The sequence below is a fragment of the Magnolia sinica genome, chromosome 19 (genome assembly GCF_029962835.1).
Source record: "Magnolia sinica isolate HGM2019 chromosome 19, MsV1, whole genome shotgun sequence".
NCBI classification, from domain to species: domain Eukaryota; kingdom Viridiplantae; phylum Streptophyta; class Magnoliopsida; order Magnoliales; family Magnoliaceae; genus Magnolia; species Magnolia sinica.
In genome coordinates this window covers 23,180,441-23,201,727 of record NC_080591.1, presented here as the reverse complement: position 1 = coordinate 23,201,727, position 21,287 = coordinate 23,180,441, and the positions used below count along the sequence as shown (strand labels likewise).

The window sequence follows — 21,287 nt, the reverse complement described above, 5'->3', positions numbered from 1 at the left end:
CTATTCAATGATAAAAACTGCAATTGCAGATCCCATTTTGTTTACCAAGATCTCCTTAACTGCAGCCTTTATAGAAATGGGTCTAAATCTTGCATAATTGGGAAACCTGCTAGGGCTGAAACAATCTAATCCTATAAGAGAATCACAAACTGCTCATCCATGCTCTGGCCCGTGCTTCACTTCATCAGATGTTTGTTTTGGGTTAAATTATGCTATTTATTTGGAAGTAAGTTACCTGGTTTGTCATGTTGCTTGGTTTGGACTCTCTTTGCAACTTTCAAATGGACCCATGTCATTAGCAGTGGTTCTCCAATTTCTCTTTGGTGGGGTGATCATATAAAGAGGACAGAAGAAGGTGAGGATATTTCAGATATATTTTGAAAATAAAAGGGCAATTCGTAACTGTTAAAAGATCGAGTCAGATTTCTAGGAGCTTTGCTAAGCGCATACATGTGCAATAAAGCTCATGTATGTGCCAGCAAGGCAGATAGGTGCAAGATCTAATACATCCATCAGGTTTTGCTGGCCTTGTACATTTTTTCCAATAAGCATGTGGGCCCCAATATTGGAAACTAGTGGATGGGTTAGAAAACTTCGGCCAAGTTTTTTCAGAGCCTTACATTTGTTTCGAAAACTGTGGCCCACCTTACCTGTGGATCAACCTGCTTGTTGGATAGGGCATCAATACTGTGGTGCCATTCTCACGGATGGATTGGATCTTGGACCTATCATGCCATGCGGGCACATGTGTAGCGTATACGTTAGCTTTATTGCAAATATGTGTGGGCTTAGCAAAGCTCAATATCTAGTTTACCAGATTTTAATGTAAAGAGCTTGTTTGTCTGCATAACCTAAATAATAGGCCTAAGTGATTCCACACCCTTTGTGGTTCCTTGGTTTGCATGGTTCAGGGGATTGTATTGAACCAAAGGAGACCATTTTGTGAACCAGGATGTTTCAACCAATTCATAGTTTGTCCTACTACAAAGCAAATTTGGTAACATAGGTCTGTGATATTTGAGAAAATGTGTAAATTACTACCAAAGGAGACCATTTTGTGAACCAGGATGTTTCAACCAATTCATAGTTTGTGCTACTATAAAGTGAATTCGGTAACAGAGGTCTGTGATGTTTGAGAAAATATGTAAATTACTTGATTTATCCATTTATGTGATCCATGATTTCCATCCGGATCATCTGTGTGTACTGAGGCCTTCCCAACTCTAAACATTCTCATATTCATGAGGTCTGTGATGATTGAGAAAATATGTAAATTACTTGATTTATCCATTTATGTGATCCATGATTTCCATCCAGATTATGTGTGTACTGAGGCCTTCCCAAATCTAAACATTCTCATATTCATGAGGTTGATATTGTTTCTGATGCATGTTGTAAATAAAATATGCTTTGAGAAGAAGCAGGCTGTGTGATTTGATGACGATTAATTCATATCTTACAGTTGCATTTTCAATTTTAGTTGCTTTCAGATCGAACACTGCCGTCTGCCTGTTGGGAAGATATTGTATGCTCTTTAGTTCCAGCATGTGGTTGTTATCATCAGATGTGGTAGTGCACTTCATTCTTTTTGTAAATCATCCCGTAATGTCCCAGCTGAGTTTGCCATATGCTTCACAACATTCAAGATTTTTTCTTATACACATTTTGTATTCAGTTTTCTCGATTGATTGTTTTTGTATTCTGAATAGTATGTTACATCCATTTGCTTCGGTATGTATGCTCCTAAGGATATACTAGTGTTGCATTTTTATTTTTTTTTGAGAGTGTTGCATTTGTTATTTATTGCGCTGTTCAAAAACCTGAAAACAATACTGGACTCAATGTCCCGTTGGTAGACAAGTCATTTATTGTACTAGTTAGAGTAGGGATATACATGTAAAATATACAAAACTGCCAAAAAAAATAAAAAGTCTTCTGCTATGCTGGTCTCCCCCCTCTGCCAAAGTATTCTTTTCAACCAAGCGACTCTGTTTTAGTCTTTGTGAGTTTTGATGAGTCAATTCTGAGTCATGCTCATCTGAATTTCGTAATGACTCCACTGGCAATCTTGTTTAGTCGAGTCACCAAGTTCTTGAACTATGATTTTCTGGGATTTGGGACTGAAAGCTATCTATCAGGCTTTTATTTAAATTTGGAGAATTCTGTGTTGCAAATTGCTTGCTGAATTGGGTGTGTATTGCTTCATAATTTTTAAGTCCAAGTCATGCAAATATTTTAACTTAGTGTAAGCTGCATGGTTAAAGTTAATGCAACATAATTCTTTTAGTTCCGCTCTTATTTTTTGGTAGGTAGGCTGCAGTTGAACTGAAACTTCTCCATGTAGTGGCATGATTGTCGTACTGGCACAGCACACTTTTGGTTCAGTAGTTCTATACCAGGAGGCATTAGGTTTTGGTTACCTAAGTGCAGCATATCTGCCAAAATTAATCGCACTTTCATTTAACGGAAGTGCTCCAGTGCTCTCAGAGCACTATAAGTTATAGCACTCCTAGTTGCATTTGGACACTTAAGCCAGTCCAATCTACTGATCCAAACTGTTCATTAGATCACCAAGCAAACGTGCCACCAATCTGACAAATATTAACCATTTGATGGATGGATGGACTTAAGTTGAATGTCAAGGTTATTTATTCCAAAATAGGCCTGATCAGCAATCTAGTCCATTTATTTGTTAGGGCACATCATAGATTGCTTATGATTCAAAACAATCACTTTCATCGGGCCATCTTAGCTATCCCATCCATGGACTGGAAAAAGGATGGCTATAGAAAATAAGACCCAATCAAGGATGAATTGGATCATCCAATCAGTGAATTTTTGCGTGAATGTCCATGAAATGTGCTCTTGACTTAATGGACGGTTCAGATCAATCAATTGGACTGTTCTAGTGAACAATGCAAGGAGCACTGTAATGCATAGTGTTCTGAGAGGCAGAGCACTGGAGCATTTCTCTTCATTTAATATGAAGGCAAGGACTAATTTTTGCAATTCTCTATGTAGTAGGGATTGCCATTGTTACATATTTTTATGATCTTTTTTCTTTCTTTTATCTTTATGCATCTGATTATATTGTTTTCTTGGTTCCTTCAGGAGACATCTTTGCACTCTCTCGGGATATCATGACCGGACTATATTCTCAGTTCATTGGTCAAGGTTCTAACTTATCATAATTCATATTTATCTTATCTCTAAGAAAAGCTTATCATATATATATATATATATATATATATTTTTTTTCTTAGCTTTCTGCGTATTTTTTCTCCTATCATGGCATGGTGGGGATTGGAAAATAGCATTGAGACAAAGATCACCAAAAAAATCGAACATGTCATGATATTTTCACAGAAAATTCAATACGCGATATTATCACAATAATATCATGAAAATTTCAAAATCTCAGCAGTTTTCTATTTTTGCGATTTCATCAAAATAAATATTTACCCATATTTTTAAAATTTGAAATTATTTATTAATTTGTAATAAATATTTTTTAATATTTTATTTTCAGTGAGATTTTCCCAATAATATCATGAGAAAAACGTAATCTTCTGATAAATTACCATGGCATGAAATTGCTGAGAAAGAGATTTTTCACTATGGAAAATAGAGCTTATTATTTCTGATATCTATATGCGATGGAAAGGTAAGGCTTTATTCTCTGGTAATCACACACCATCATTCAGTGGTTATAGCAGCGAATTTCACATACATCTCGACACATGATCGCACCCCGCATATGGTTCCAAGAAGCATGAAGGTCACCCGTCATAGATTCATGTGCAGTAGTGTGGAAGTGTCAGTTTTAAAAATGTTAGCAAGTATGAACAGCTAGGAAGTGGAAACCATTGTGATAAATATTGCCTAGATTTTGAGAATCTCTCAATATCATTATGGAAGCTTGATTAAATGATATTATCACAATAATATGACGAGATTTTCAAAATCTAAGAAGTTTTTAATTTTTTAAAGTTTTTATCACAAAATTATCGCGATTGCAGCGGAGAACATAGTTACAACTTAAAATAATTCAGTTAGTACTTGTATACTCTTTTTTATAATTATTTAGTAATTTATAATAATATTTTTAAATATTTTATTTTTAGTGAGAGTTTCCCGATAATATCACGAGATAAATGCCAAAATCTGAAATCTCCCTATAAATTTCCGGGCTTAGAAATTGCCGAGAGCAAGATTCGTCAATATGGTGGGGACGGAAGTCCGCATTCAAAGTGGGGTGGCTAACGGTGAAGTGTGAACTGACAGTGGGGTGTACTAACGAGCTAACAAAAAAAAAATTAAATGTCCGCATTCAAAGTAGGAGCGGCACGAGGTAGATGGTGTATGAAACTAATGTGCATACACCATAAAAACTGAATAATGATGCATGCAACTAATGTAGTCCTCTACTTTGCCTTAAACCCTAGAAAACAATCAGAAATCACTAAAGTGAATAATGGAGGAATGACCATAAAAATTGGAAGATCTTTACTTCATGGATTTATGAGATCACATCCACAATAAAAGAGATTCTAGCAAAAAGATACCAAAACACTACTTCAAACATCAGCCATGAAGAGTCTGTCAGTCCCACATTATAACCCTGAAAGCCCTACTAAAATCTTGGCCCCCCCTTTTTTTTTTTGGAAAATAACGGTTTTATTGAAGAGGAGCCAAAACGGCTAAAGAATACAAAGAATTACAAATATGCCCAAGAGGAAGAAGAGAGAGGAAGATCTCCTATCACTTGAGAGATCGAAGCCCATTCCAATACATCAAACTTTTCCCTTCTAAAGACGTCTGCAACATACCCGCTAATATTTCGGAAGCATTGATTACTCTTCTCACCATAAAACCCATAGGCTGGCTTGCAAGGCCCATCTCCAAACCTCACTCCCCCCTTTCCCCACTTCTCTTCCATGCCAAGTGAGCAAGAAACCTTCAATTGACTTCGGGATAACACAAGCACTTCCAAAGAAGTCCAAGATTAGATCATAAAACTCCCTAGCAAATGAGGTTGAATATCTCCTCATTCCACAAACACAGAGTCATCTTCCTCTGACACATATTATCCAATGTAAGCGCCTTCCTCCTGCCTATCAGCCAAGAAAATGCTACAACCTTGGGCGGAGCACCATAAAACCAAAGAAAGGTGGTATGTTCATAGTTGTCGGTAGGAGAAGACTAACAGAGCAGACCGTATGCGGTCCTAACCGCTGAATCCACTGATGAAAGGGATGGAAGGATGCTTTTGAGTCTCAACGACAGAGTGATGAACTCTTCCTCTTTCTTCTCTAGAAGGTTTCTACAGCATGAAGGGGTCCAAACCACTTGACTACCTGCAACCGAGTAGCAACTAGCAACAGAGATGCCCACCCTAGGGGAGGGACTGGCCAGCCTTGGGAAGTCATCATGAAGGGCCTATCACCCATCTACACATCATCCCAGAAAAATCTTGGCCTTTTGTCTTTGCCATTTATTTCCAAGTGAAATAACTTCAAATAGACCCTAAACAAGAAGATCACCATAGTGCATGTTGCAGTGGTACCGTAGCATGTTATTGTAAAGCATAGTCTGGCAGTGTAGTTACAGCCCTCTTTTTGGGGAAACAGGCAGACACCCTGTCACTCTTGTGCTTGGATGGCATACAAGGTTTAAAGAGTCATCTGAAACCGGTACGTATCGCCCCATACATACCGGTATCCCCCATGAATGATACGGCTGAATCAGCCTATATCAGCTCGAAACAGCCTGAGCCAAATGGGGCTGTATTGGTGATCAATGATACCATACTGGATGCACCTATTTAAAACCTTAGACTGGCATTCATGACTGGATCAATTCCCTCTAAAGCATTGCACTCTAATTTAACAATGAAGCTTCTCATCATAGGTTGCAAAGTAACACCTGAAACCCATGCAATTGCATTCGACTAGCCATTTTCAACAAATACGGGCTGAGAAATAGTCAGTAAATAAAGACCAATTTTAATAGCCTCTGACTACACCCGATTGGAATCGTCCTCCTCTAATCGCCCTGAGAATGCTAAGCAAACAATAACAGTCTGGACCGTTACGTGATACGGGGTAGAAACGGGCACCCCCCCACCCCGATTCTGTATGCGTAACGGTCAGGACGTAACGGTCCAATAATGGTTAGTTTTTTTTTTCTTCTTTTTAAGGTCCGATTTTTCACTTTTTTTGGTACTTCTTTCTTCCAAACTCTTTCTAAATCATTCTATAGCAATTTTCGACCACTCTTAGCTTGAAATTACAGATAAAAACAACTTATATTAAGGATTTTCTTGATTCGAAGCTCCGTGGGTCATTTTTCAGAAATTCCTCAAAAATAGGTATTTATACTTTTTATTCAATGCGTTACTGTTTTAATGGTAGAATGTGATGTGTTAATCATAATAGAACATATTAATGTCCATTTTACAGATTTTGGATATGATTTTATATATTTTTTTATAATTATTTTCTATTTACACACTATTTTTGGCCTTTTTAAAAAAAAAAATTCAAAAAACCATTTTTTATTTACTGTGTTGCTGTTTTAATGGCAGAATATGATGTGTTAATCATAGTAGAAAATATTAATGCCCATTTTACAGATTTTGGATGTGATTTTTTATTTTTTTTATAATTTTTTTCTATTTACGCACTATTTTCGGTCTTTTTTTTTAATAAAATTCGAAAAATCATTTTTATTTAATGTGTTGTTGTTTTAATGGTAGAATATGATGTGTTAATCATAGTAGAACATATTAATGTCCATTTTACAGATTTTGGATGTGATTTTATATTTTTTTTTATAATTTTTTTTTTATTTACGCACTATTTTCGGCCCTTATTTTTTAAAATTCGAAAAATCATTTTTTATTTTGTGTTGCTATTTTAATGGTAGAATATGATGTGTTAATCATATTAGAACATATTAATGTCCATTTTTCAGATTTTGGATGTGATTTTATATTTTTTATAAAGTTTTTCTATTTACGCACTATTTTCGGCCATTTTTTAAAAAATTCTAATATATCTATCATTGATAGTAGATAGTTAGAAAATTAAATATATGAGTTTTGCAGTCAAATCCAGGTTGTCTGGTTCATAAATTCATCAAACAGTCCGGTGCAACTTCTCACCAAAGAGTGGACCGTTAAACCACCATAAACATGTTCCAATTTATAAATAAATGCATATTTGGAATGCTTAGAATATTCCGGATTTAATCTATATTTTTTCATATTTTTTGGGCAAAAAAAAAAAAATTTAAAAAAATTGCACCGTTACCGTTATGCCCCCATATCGCCGTTACACCCCCGTATACGTATCGGTATCGGTGGGCACCGTTACGCCAACCGATGCCGATATGGAATACCTTGCATCCAACTAATCTTTTTGCAACTTAAGACTCCACATTGTCATGTCCGGATAGTGCAAATACATTTCCAGTAACAATTTTCATTCACGTGCGAAATAGGGAAGGTGTAATTGCTAGCGGAGCAGCCGATGATGCTATACGTCTTTTCGTCGAGAGCAAAGATGACTTGGTAAGATCACATCCCTCTTCTTTTTAGCAACTACTCATGATTGCTTAAAACTAAAGATGATTGCTTCACTGGTAAGGGAACTCATATTGTAGCTTATATTAGCGTTACTGATCTTTGTGGACATTAACATCTGAGATGTATAATATTTTTTCTTAGAAAAAAACAAATTATGTCAATGCTTTATTTTGGAAGTTTCTCTCATATCTCAAAAACCCAAAAACTCGACTCAATGTGCAGCTGGGTATGGTTGATTCAAAGACTTGATCCGGCTCGACTCAATATTTAATAATTTAAAACTGAAAAATAATTGAATTAGTAGTAAATAAAACATTTATGTTTGTATATGAAATATATAGAATACAACACCAATCAACAAGATGTTGTGTAGCCTGCTGGTAAAAAAGTTGCTTTTCCTGCCACAGGTTTGACTCTCTTTCCCCCGTTAAGATTATTTTTATTAAATTGACTTGACAAGGTGAGTGCCTTGGTTCGAATCAACTTGAGTTGTGTCGAGTCAGCTTGAATCTTCAAGCGGACTCAGTGAGTCTTCCGGAGTTGGAACCGAGTCAGACATAGTACCACCGAATTTCCTGACGACTCAACGAGATTTCTAAATCTCGCCGAATCGAGTTGACTAAGCCATTTTGAGTCGATTCGGTGAGTTTTAGAAGTATGGATTCTCTTTTCAAAGATTTAAATCTCAGAAGCATAGTTTCAGGAACCTTCTAAATCTTATAGATCTTGCTAGTTCCCTGCTCCTGCACTGCACCTGTGTATGCTCCCACTCTCCCTCATGCTCTGTGTGACGAAATCAAAAGATGGAGAGATCTAAATTCATGCAGGATACCTTTGTTCTGGTTGTTAGAAAAAGTTGATTTGACTGGATTTCCCATCGGACTTCGTGGATGGAAATATTTCTGAGCTCAAGGTTGTGCAAATAGAAAACACATAGGCCTGTTTTTCTGCAGAGAATTTGCATATGCAAATGCCTTATGCTGTGAAGTATTTTCTTATGCATCCATTTGGATAGTTTTAGTTTTTACCATACAAGTGTTTTACTATGTTTGCTGTTTTGGTGTATTGTTTCCTATGAAAATTATTTTTCTACAGTTGTTTACACTACAACATAAAAGTGTGAAAATCTCTCTCTACTTAAATTTTGACCTGGCTACGTTGTTAGTACACATTATGGAAATATTGGGTCATCATCATCATCATCATCTAAGCCTTATCCGAACTAATTGGGATCAGCTACATGAATCCTTTTCCGCCATTCTACTCTATCAAGGGCCATAACTTCAGTTAGACCATAGGTCATTAAGTCTTTTCTTATTACCTCCACCCACATCTTTTTGGGCTTTCACCTTGCCCCTTTTAGAGCCTTCAACTTATACCAACTCCCTCCTAACACACACAGTTCTTGGTCTCTTTATTGCACCTGACCAAACCATCTAAGTCTACGTTCCCTCATCTTATTACCTATTGGTGCTACCCAAGTTCCCTTGAATTCATTCATTTCTAATTCTATCCTTGTTTTGCTACTGATCCATCTCAATATCCTTATTTCAACTACACTTATCTTATGAACAGCATTCTGTCCTGTATAGCCGTGGAAATATGGATCTGCTGTATATATCCCAACACATGTAAATGGGCCGCACGACACACATCAATAGGCATGGGACCCATTATATGGGTCTAGAAAATGTCATAAAAACTTTGATCATCGGCTATGAAAATGGATGATACATATTGATCCTACTAGAAGAGGTCCAATTGTTGATATGGATTGTCCATTGTGTGGGGCCCACTTTTGATGGCCCATCCCTCTTAAATCAGTTTGATTGGATGATCTTAACCATTCAATCAATGGCTATGGAAATGGGTGATCTGTGTTGATAATACTACAAAGGTCCGATCGTTGATGGACTGTCCATCATTTGGGGCCCACCTTTGATGGTTCATCCCTTTCAAATCACTTTCAGTAAATGCTACGTATTAGAGTTGGATATTGGATCCTAGTCCTGTCATGCGTGCAATTGCTACACTTGTTTGAGGTTTGGGACATTCATCCCATTCAGCCCTACCCTTTGTGTGGTAGCCTGAAAGTTAGTATGGTCCAGTCATTAGGTGTACTGTGCGTGTATTTTAAAAATGGACAGTTTAAAAGGATTGACCAACAACGGTCCACATTCAAAAAACGTGTCTGGCTCATCTGATGATGAACAGCCTAATTTTTGGCGGATCTCACATGCAGCTTTGGTGCCTGTGGTGAGAGTTGGATGGAAATCCTACTCCAATTAGCCTTAGCATGCTCTGAGAAACGAGCAAAATATTAAGGGGTATTTGATTGCTGGTTTTTATATTTCTCGACTTAGTAATTTGCTGGTTTGTTTGAAAAATATGTTTCATTCATACTTTTTGGTTGGTTTTTACATTCCCTAGGAATTCCATACCCCAGCTTCTTCTCCAAAAAATAAAACATAATTTTAGACTTTTTGCAGTTTCCCAAAAACCCAGTGTATTAACCAAACAAGATTTAATCTTTCCCCAGGAAATACTAGGCCTTCTTTAACATTCCCCAGGAAAAATGAGAACCAGGGAATGAGTTCCAAGAACCAAACAGGCCCAAGAGAGGAAAAAAATGAAGATGGGTCACAATCTCCTTATTCAAACTGAACAAAAATCTATGCACTACACTGATTGCTTTGCTTCAAGCTCAGCAGGATCTCACTTAAGGCCCACCACATTTCCTAGGTACATCCCCCCTCACGAAATTGGTTGTTTCTGCTCTCCTCTCTGTTGAGCTTGGTAGGAATGCATTGAAAAGGACTTGGTTGCTTTGCTTGACTGGTATTTTCTCATTTCGAGTTTGAGATCTTGGCAAGCCCACACCTGAATTGAGTCTGACTGTATCCCACCTCAAACTGTCGATATCTCATTCAGATGTGTATGATATTAGAAAATACACTTAAGTGTCAGATTTATCTACTATTGTTTTAGCTTTTACATAAATTGAATCTGGTTGATGAAGAAATTATAAATAATTTTGCTTTGGGATTTTTACCTCAAAATTCCTCAGCAATTGGGGTTTTACCAAATAGTGCCTCAGGTAATTGAAATTCTGGGAAGGTACTTTGTGAGGGATATAATTACCAAAGTACCCTTATTTATTTATATTTTTCTTTAGAAAGTGGTGAAGCCAAGAATTCTGGGGCCACATAATGTGTATGACATCCAAGCCATCCAACAAATGCAACCCACCATGATAATCAGATGAACCAAAAATCTGGACAATCCAATCATAAGGTGGGATAGACCATTAGAAAACAATGTTGACCACCCAAAATATTCAAATTCACGTGTAACCCATCTTTATGATTTGGCCGGCCATGTGTTTGGTTTGACTGATCATCATGGAGTGTATACGTTGGACAGTTTGGATGTCATATACATGCCACATGGGCCCCATATTCTCCACTTCACCGCAATTTTTAAGAAGAGAACTAATTGAGAGTATGAGCATAATTGAGTCTAACCTTGTTCCTCTTGCTATTGCTGGGAGATCTGGAAAGAAAGAAACAACAAGATCTTTAAAGTTGCTCAAATATCAACGGAGGCCTTGATAGAGAAAATTAAAGGATGGATTATTGAATGGGCTTAGTTGTTTCCAAAATTATGTGGTCTATCTGTAAATGATTTAGCTCACGAGGGGTCCAATCTGGTGGATAGGAGATGGCGCTGCAGGCTGCAGCTTTTTTTAAATTCTTTGTTTAACCTGCCATCAGCCTCTATTCTCTCTCAGCTTTGTTCCTTTTCTGTTTTCCGTGCTGTATTCAGGATCTCTTTATCTTTCAGCAATATATGTTTATTCTTTTCTCAAAAAGAAGAAGAAGAAGAAGAAGATTATAGAGGGGATTTTGGTAGTTTTCTCCTCAAAAAACTGCCTCCTGATAATTTCAATCAGAGGAGGCATTATTTGGTAAATGACAACACCTGAGGACTTTTGTGCCAAAAATCCCTTTTGTTTAATACTCATGGTTACATCGCTCCGGCAGATTATAGGGAAGTTTGCAAGAGCCTATTGGTGGTGGAAGCTTGCTAGTCAATTGCGACATGGCATACTTAGGGATCAGAGCCATTGATCAGTTGGGCTTCCATGTGAGTGGTCTGTCCATGATGTAGCCCATCAGATCAACAGTTCTGGTTGCCCCAATGTGAGCTGTTGGAGAGCGAGCCTCCATTTCCTATAGGCTATCTCAAGCCTATCTTGTTTCTCTCATATGAAGTAATGAAACTAATTTTACAGCCAATCCAACCCTATCGGATTTTGAGAAAGATGTATGTATACAGTGAACTCGATTTGTTTCTGATAAGTATGCTGGGGTTGGACATTGAATATGAGACCTCAAGGTTGGGGCACAACAGCAAGCCACCATCCCATTAAAGTTGTGATTGATTAGTGCATCAAACAATTGAAGACGTGTTAAATGAATGCTTGTCTCTATCAATCAATGCACACTCTCTAGATTGTTGTTGTTATTAGTATTATTATTATTTCCAGTACTTGCTGGATATTCTTATACATCAAATGTACACCAAATAGGTGAATGGGCCATCTTACAAAATGCTATTGAAGAACGAAAGGGCCCACGACATGGATGTAAATTCAGTGCAATGGAATCCCAAGGTGAGCTGTATTTATTTATTGCTGTTTCATTTTCCACTCGATGATTGTTTGAATTATAGGCTTTCAAAAAAAAAATGATCATTTAAATTATCGGCTGGACTATTGTTTTGTTTATTTATTTATTTTTCCTTTTTTCTCCTTTCGAGGCTCCAATCTGATAAAAGGACAGAATTCATTTTGGACCCAAATATCGAAGTTATCAAGCATTCTATCTCCGATGCATGACATATGTTGGTAGAATACATTTTGGACCCAAATATCCTAGTTATCAAGCATTCTAAAAGAAAAGGAATGAAAATTGAACGCACCAGCTACACATCACACATGAAATTGAGATAAGATTATTCATTGTGTGCTTTATCTTGTTTCAGGATCCTGGACTTCTAGCTTCGGCGAGCGATGACGGGACTGTAAAGATATGGGAATTTGCTGTAGTTTCCTAATAATTTGCCCATCTTTGTGTTCTATATTTATGCTTTTTTCATGTACGCATGCGGGCATGTATTTGTGGAAAGTGTAGAATACTTCAATGAGTCGAGCTTTGGAAAATTTTAACATTGGTAAAAAGATGGTTGTTATCTGAGCATTGGCTATGTTTTTGACCACTTCAAAAAATAATATCTGTGCAGTGGGCCACTTAGAAATGGGAAAGGATCCAATTGATATTGTTGTCGTTGTTTTCTTCTTCTTCTTCTTTTTTTCCAACTTTCTATCTTGCACATGAGATCCAGAGCATTCATCTCGTGGGCCCTACAGTGAGTGGGCTGTGCTCTGAAAAAAAAAGTGGTCAGATGAACCCTCTGAGCATATGCTGGTCCATTGAATGTTGACAGTTGATTGACCTGTTTAGAATCATGCAACCTATTTGATACATGGGAATGGCTCATCAAGGGTAGGGCCCACCAGAGGAATGCTATCCTGTGGAGTGGATGTATGACAAGTGCTTGGAAACGGTGGTTGGAGTTTGTAGATTAGTGAAAAGAGAAGGAATAGAGAAGAAGAGAGAGAAGAGAATGCGCAGAGAGGAGAAAGGACTGAAGTGGAGTTACCCCCTTATATTATGAAAGTTACGTAATTATAAAAATATTGTCAATAACAAAAGCAAAAAATTCTCAATCTTAGACCAAAATAACTCATCTAAGTGAATCTGTGTAGGTCTATATTTGCACCCCTCTTGAAGTATAGATATTATCCATGCTAAGCTTGGACTATGTGGTCTGAGTGTAATGAAGAGTCGGAATATGTGGTCTGAGTGTAATGAAGAGTCTTGGTAAACGTATCCGAAATTGGTCCTGAGTGGAATATATGGAGTAGAGGTTTCGTCACTATAAACTTTTTCATGTATGAAATAACGGTTGATTTTAATGTGTTTAGGTTTTTTTTTGTAATCTACGGATTGTCTACTATGTGTGAAGCAGTTTGATTTTCACAAAATAATGGTATGGGTAGGTGCATTGTAAATCTCATTCCTTGCAACAATTTCTTGATGTACTTCAAACTCATGGAAGGTATGAGCAGCACTCAATTGGGCCACCATATTCTGCTCTTTGATGTGACTATATTTTCTTGACTTGGTGCTCCTTTGAAGTAATGCAAAGTTGGTAATTGCTTGATCACTTATAAGCTTGTGACTAGAATTTATTTGAGTGTCAACTAGCCTAGTCCTAAGAAGACCTATTAAATTTAAAATCTATTTCTGTCGAGATAGATTAATTCCTTTGGATCTAGTTACTTTTAAACTAATTAAGTATCAAAGATAATTCAAATCGTTTATGAGAAAATGTTGTTGAAGATTCTTTAGTTCTTCAATTCCCTTGTTGTTGCTTTCAATAATAATAATATCATCTACATGGTCAAACCATGCACTTGGAGATGATTTTAACACATAAATTGCCTTTTGTAGCTTACACACTTTGTTAGACTCCCCCTAAACAAAAAATCCGAGAAATTGCTCTATATAAACTTTCTTTGTAAGATCACAATGAAGTAAGACATTTTTTTTATGTCAAATTAGAAGATGAGCTAGTTATGATTAACAACTATAGGCAATATAACTTGAATGGAATTTAACTTGACCATAGTATAAATGTTTCACCGTAGGTAACACCAAATTCTTGAGTATACCTCAGGATGAGTGGACTCATTTGCAACCCATAGCACATTTACCTGTTGAAAGAATGGTAAGTTCCCAAGTGGCATTCTAATGAAGTGCATCAATCTCTTCCTCCATAGTCCGTTTATATACACCCTTATGTAATAGCGCTTCCTCATATGACTTGGAAACAAAGTTACAAAATAAGAACATGGTAAAGTTGTGAAAATTTGGAGATAGTAAAGAAAGGAAATATATTTAGAGGTGGAATGATCAGTATACGTATGGTTATATGTTCTTAGGGTAATAGGAATATTAGATGTATTTGGAAAGCTCACTAGACTACAAGTTTCTAAAGAAAATATATTGGACGGCACGTCAAGGTTGACTATATCATTTATTCGTTTTCGTCATAAGGGTACATTCAACTAAGGTATTGTAGGAATCGAAGATGCAGTAGATGATGGAGGTCAGATGACTTCATTGTACGTAATAAGTATGTGAAAAAATTTTGTAGCAAGAGATTTATTTTCTTTTGAAGAGAACGGAGTATACTAAAAAAAGGTAACATCTACTCTACATTTTGTCTTTGAAGCAATAGATTATAATAATGATAACCCTTTTGTGCCCAATAATATCCAAGAAAAATACATTTAACTACTCAATCAATGATCAAACCTATCATAGCTAAACTCCAATTGGTGGACAAACCAAATACATACACAAAAAAAAATTTAATAAAAAAGAAAAAAAAAAAAGAAAAAAAAAACCCTTTAGTAGGTAGAGGAAACAGTTGAGTATTTTGAAACAAAACATGATAAGGATATAGATCCTTTAAAACAAACGAGGGCATTTGATTTACTAGAAAACATCCTGCATATACTATATCACTTCAAAAACTCTTAGGAACATTTACCTGAATTAAGAGAGCATGAGTGACCTCAAGAAAGTGACAATTTTTGATTTCATTTTTTTGCAATCCCATTTTATTGTGTGGTGTGTGCGCATGATATCTAAAATATGATTTATGTTTTTTTTTTTGTTAAATAAGTTTGGGACGTGTATTACTTGACATTATTAAGCTGAAAAACATACACTTTTGAATTGAACTGATTTTGTACTTTCACATAGAAAGTCTTAAAAATAAAAATAATTCAGAATTATCTTTCATTAAATAAAGTTATGCCATTCTCGAATAATCATCAATAAATACAATAAAATATTTAAACACAGATCTACTAAATATTTTAATTAGACTTCAAACATCTAAATTAACCAAAGATAAAGTAACTAAATGATACTTCTCAACACATGGTGGAAAAATAGCAAAGTGATGCTTACTCAACTCACACTACACTTTAGATATAATATCGTTGACAAGGAATGAATGATACTCTTAAGAATCTTAAATGATGGATGGCCTAGATGACAATGCCACTAATAAGCTAACATGCCTTTTTTTGTGTTGTTGTGCCCACAATGTCAATCAACATTGTACAACCGACTATGCTTATGTCTTTCACCAATCTTCCTCTTCATCTTTAGGTCCTAAAAAACACCATTTAAATGATAGAAAGTGATACAACAATTAAGATATTTGGTAAGGTTGTTAACAGACAAGATTTGAAGAAATTTTAGAGCAAATAAAATGGAGGATAATGAAAAAGAGGGACTTATATGAACGATACCTATTCTAAATGCTTTGGATTGGATACCATCATCCAGGATAACAAAAGAGCCCATTAATAAGCCATCAATAGAAGAAAACACATTAAACTGACTTGTCACATGTTCGCACACTCTAAAGTTAATTACCTATAAAGTATGTTACTTGTATCCTAAACAAGCCATACTTGAGGCCATGAATGTAACAATAGGTATGGAAGTAGTTACAAAAGTATTAGAATTACATTGTTTAACAACTTGAAATATTTTTCTTGAGTTAGAGTAATCATCTCACCAATAATACGTGTTTGCAGATCAGTGGATGTAGAATTAGCCAAGGGAGGCCAGCTTCTCTCTCTAGTGTAGGAAGCTTGATTAGTCCATAGAAATCTCGGCATTTTTCAATAAAATGATTAGATTGCCCACAATGTCGTCGAATCGCATATGCGACCGCATTTTTTTAAAAATTAATATATATATATATATAGGGAAAAATTCAAAAAAAAAAGTAAAAAAATATAAGAACTAAGGAGAACTTTTATAAGTTAATAGATAACTAATTTTACACATTTAAAATACATTTGAGAGAGATAAAATCAATTAAACAATGAATTAAACATCAAGTCATCCACATAACAATATAGTTAATAAGAAAAAACAACAAAATCAACGAGCTATTTATTTATTATTAAAGAAAATCAACAAGCTATCTTCCTTGAAACTTGAAAGTGCTTGAATCTTGATCTTCCAACTTCCAAGAGAGAGAGAGAGAGAGAGAGAGAGAGAGAGAGAGAGAGAGAGAGAGAGAGAGAGAGAGAGAGAGAGAGATTAAGACCACTTGTAATTAAGAAATTTAAAAGAAAAATAGAGTAAGAGAATTTTTGAGTGAGAATATTGGAAATGGATGAGATTTGGAAGCCTTTTATAGGCAAATTGTTGTTTTTTTTTTGCAAAAACGAAAATAAAATATTCAATGTGCCATGGCCAATATGCGATCGCATATGCTGTATGCGATCGCATACATCGCATACGCGATCGCATATTTTCTCATATGCCACATATGTGATCGCATATGTGCCATGATCGCATATGGATATGCACAGATGCACGTATGCGGTCGCACATGACCACTTCCCATTTTATCATGATCACCTCTTTCACCACTCCTAAGATTGATGCTAGAGTTGTGATGTTATTGACTCCACTTGTAAAGTTCAAAGATACACACTAGACGCATGCACTCGCCTCGTCTAGAGATAACACATCTCTAACACTCAAAATTTGTGCACGAATCGATTTATTCTTACATTTTAACCCAAATAAGAACTCGACCACTTGAAATTCTTCATGTCACTGATGTAGCTTCTCCAAATTCGTAGTAAATGGCTGATACACATTAAGTTCTTCTCACATTGTTTGAGTTTGGAATAGTATTCATCTAATTATTTATCTCCTTATTGAAGCTCGAACACTTCCTCAGTCATATCTAGTTATATGAATACATCTCTCATAAATCATTGTGCACTTCCTTAGTCATATCTAGTAATATGACATTTTTATTTATGAAGGGGTTCACACTATTCCATAACCAGCTGGTCATAATTTGGGCATTTTCTTAAATCCATTGGTCATAGTACTGCATTATTCATTAGGTTTCCCCATTGTTAGATATCTCAGTTTTTCTTAGGCTATGAAAAAAAAAAACTTTGGATTGACTTAAACCACCGTAAATAATTTTTCTAATTTCAATTAATAAATGTTATTTGGACCTCTAAAAAAATCAAATGAGATTATAAATTTAGATTTTGGGTTACTTTTTATCTCCATATCAAATAAAGGACGAGTACTTCACAAGCACAAACGCGGGCTGACCTAGCACAATCAATGATCACCGCACTTAAACACTTCACATGATATACATGTTACATAGACAAAAAAAAAAAAAGAGAAAAAAGCCCACACATCCACTACTTCCAATTGGCCATGAAGAAATATAGTCATGAACACACTATCCAACATGACAAATACCTAGGATGTTTGTAATGATCTCACGTGAGGTGATATCATTCAAGAAGTCAATGCCTTCATTCCCCATGCGTACATGGACTATTATAAAAGGCCCAACACATAAAAGAGGGAAATATGTTTTTAAAGAAAATTTCAATACAAGCAAAATAAGGGGCACCAGAGGATAAAAGAAAAGAAGAAATAAGAAAGAATTGGAGAAAGAGAAGGATTAGAAATAACGTAACTTTGATACCATGTAAATTAGTGGAGAGAAAAATGGAGAGGAGGAGAATACAGAAAGATGAGATTTAGACAGAAAGAATGGGTGATTTAGACACTTATGAATGGTTTCCATTCACTTGACATGTGTAGTGTAAAGGTGCTCATTGGATCTGGGTTATGTTTTTGTCATTCAAAACGTCTATATCAGGATACTCGTTGTAGATGGAGGATGGGAAAAAAGTCAAATATGACTATTTCAAACCTTTGATCATTTAAATCTTTTTCTTATTGGCCAACCTTAGTCCTGTGAGCCTGTATTGGATTTGGGTTATGTTTCTGTCATCCAAAACATCTATATTAAGATAATCATTGTAGATGGAGGATGAAAAAAAGTCAAATCTGATTATTTCAAACATTTGATCATTTAAATCGTTTTCTTATCGGCCAACCTTAGTCTTACAAGCCTGTCATTTTCCTTATTAGTCAACCTTAGCCCTTCGAGCCTGGCATAAGGCCAAGGTAAAGACTTAGGGGACTATGGCTAAACCCCGGGTTCATCCTAGCCGGATGGCCCATTTCCTAATAGCTATAATTATTCTTTTCATGTACAGGTGATCTTGGATAGGTGTAAACTTTATTACTTTCTATGTATTCTAGTTTTATTATCTTCCATGTATATTTATTCTTGTATACACATTGTACTCTATTTAAACCTTATTTGGGGTAAATTAAAATACAAGAAATCGGAGGAGAAATCTTCAAATTGTCTTGGGTTATCATGGTATCAAAGCGGCTCATATGGAACATTGATCATTGAGTTCTTATACTTCAACAATCTCCAAGTTCGTAATCCTTGTTGCCGCTTGCTAGCAACATGTGCTACTTTGTCACTACCTTGTCCCAACCCCCAATCCAACAACTCATCCTTCCTTGTTGTTGCCCTATCATTGCCCCCAATCTAGTAACACAAATCCCAACACCACCCAAACCTCAAACTCATCCCATCCACAATCCATCTTAGCACTTTAACGTTGCTGTCATTGTCACCATTGTTGCCTCAAATCCCATGACCGGCGACATCCCATGGCCCCAAACCCTCACATCTACCACCACTACAAAATTCACCATCGTCATCTGTAAATCGCACCACCACCCTCATCAAACCCAAATTTGTCTCTGTCTCAGCAGCACTACTGAAAGATGAGCTATCGATGTCCTAGAGGGGGGTGAATAGGACTAAACCAATTCCTTATAATAAATCACGGAAAATATATTCACAATCGCATAAAGCATTGAAACATTGATTCCAATTAATTTGTAGGACAACCTTTATCTAAATCTTTAGGCAAGACAACCTTATTTCGCGACGTCCTTGAAATCAATCTTTCAAAATAATAAAGTCAGAGAATAAGATAAAGCAATTACCGCAAATATACAAAGAATTATAGTAGTTCAGTGTTCAACACACACCTACTCTACCCGCAAAATTACTGCCCAAATTATTTTGGATTTCCACTATTTTGAGGTTTTCACAGGTTTAACTTAACAACCTCTTATAGTTCTTGTGATTTTCACAGGCTTACCACAACAAAACCTCTTAGTGATTTTCACGAGCTAACTACCAATCAATTCACTAAGATTTTCGGGCTATCTCAACAAACCCAAATAAAGTAATAAACTGAAATAAATACTTATCTTCAGATGACAAAACGTACATGTGAAGATAATTGATGAAGTCAAGGCTTTGATTGATGCAGCGATCTTCTTTCTTGGATGACGATGAAACAGTGTATGCTTAACTATAAAGGATCTAGGAATCTAATGTTTTTCAAAGAAAAAAAACCCTAATAGTTGTGGATTATAATTTAATAACTCTCTAATTGAATTTAAAAAACCTTTATAAGGGCCATGTTAAAAAACCTTTAACCTAAGGTCTTTACCTAGGGTTATTTTACCTAATGGTTGGCATAAACATTGATCTTTCACATCTTTCACTTGTAACCATATCGAATCTTCTATTAATCTTGTGATGTTGAGCCACTGTTTGTGAAGTGTCGTAGAGGAATGAAGTGTATTGAAGATCTAACCAGCATTTTGTCTACGAAATTTGACAACTACATGTGTGCTTTGAATACAAGCACTTACAAAACTACCATGACCCTACTCACTACTCTTGTTGGACCTCTGATCTTTGGTTCCACTGGTGACCAACACATCATAATCCTCTCTCAGTCGAAGTGCCAAATCATAAGTGGCCTTGCCATCCCATCTGACGAACTTCATCAACAACAACGACGTTGGAATCCATCGCAGTTGCAGCAACCACAATCTATCTCTAGTCAAACTACCATTACTTTCATTATTTCCAGTAGCCATCCTCGGTTGCCATTGTCTTCTCAGATCTACTATTACAAATTTGCTCCTTAACTTTGTCATCGGGTAATCGCACTAAAACCCATTAGCCTCTATTGTTGCCCCTATCAAGGCCTAAAACCCATGAAAGCTCATTTGTTTCTAGCATGATTGTAACTCATTGTCATCTGCCCATAGCTCCATGTCGAGCCCGCAGCCCCTATTGCTCCAACCTCCCACCTGAGTGCCAATCCATTGCCTTCAATGTCATCTCTATTAATGGCATTAGTGGAAAGCCATCTCCATTGCATCCATCATCCCGACAACACAACCCTCTCTTCTCTGCGAATCACTTCCACCATTACCACCATCATTGTCTGCTATTGGATCTTGTTATTCTATTGTTGGCTTAAATTCGAGAATCATCCTTGCATTACGACTTCATTGCCCCCTTACCAGTGTAGTGCTCCAATCTCTGTCGACACACCGTTACCATATCTCTGCCCATTCTCATCCACTCATCAAATCTAGGCCATTAAATCTGATCGTTGGTTGCCATTTCGTTGGCATAACATTAGATCCGTGCATCCCGAGCATCCATCACGAAGCCTCGTTAGCCTGTGGGTGCACACCAAAGCACTTGGGTCTCCATCTTGCGACACACTTCCATCACTGCATACAAGGGG

At 36.3% G+C, this 21,287-nt stretch overlaps 1 protein-coding gene across 1 annotated transcript in view; it reads left to right on the top strand.

The window, feature by feature from the left end:
• The window catches only part of LOC131235541 (protein CIA1), a 46,488-nt gene extending 33,555 nt beyond the window's left edge, over positions 1 to 12,933 (top strand). Inside the window, exons 7-10 of the mRNA XM_058232732.1 lie at positions 3,112 to 3,174; positions 7,504 to 7,573; positions 12,180 to 12,263; positions 12,635 to 12,933. Coding sequence (XP_058088715.1) covers positions 3,112 to 3,174; positions 7,504 to 7,573; positions 12,180 to 12,263; positions 12,635 to 12,706 — 289 coding nt within the window. The 3' untranslated portion in view covers positions 12,707 to 12,933. The remainder of the gene's footprint in view (positions 1 to 3,111; positions 3,175 to 7,503; positions 7,574 to 12,179; positions 12,264 to 12,634) is intronic.
• The last annotated feature ends 8,354 nt before the right edge of the window (positions 12,934 to 21,287 follow it).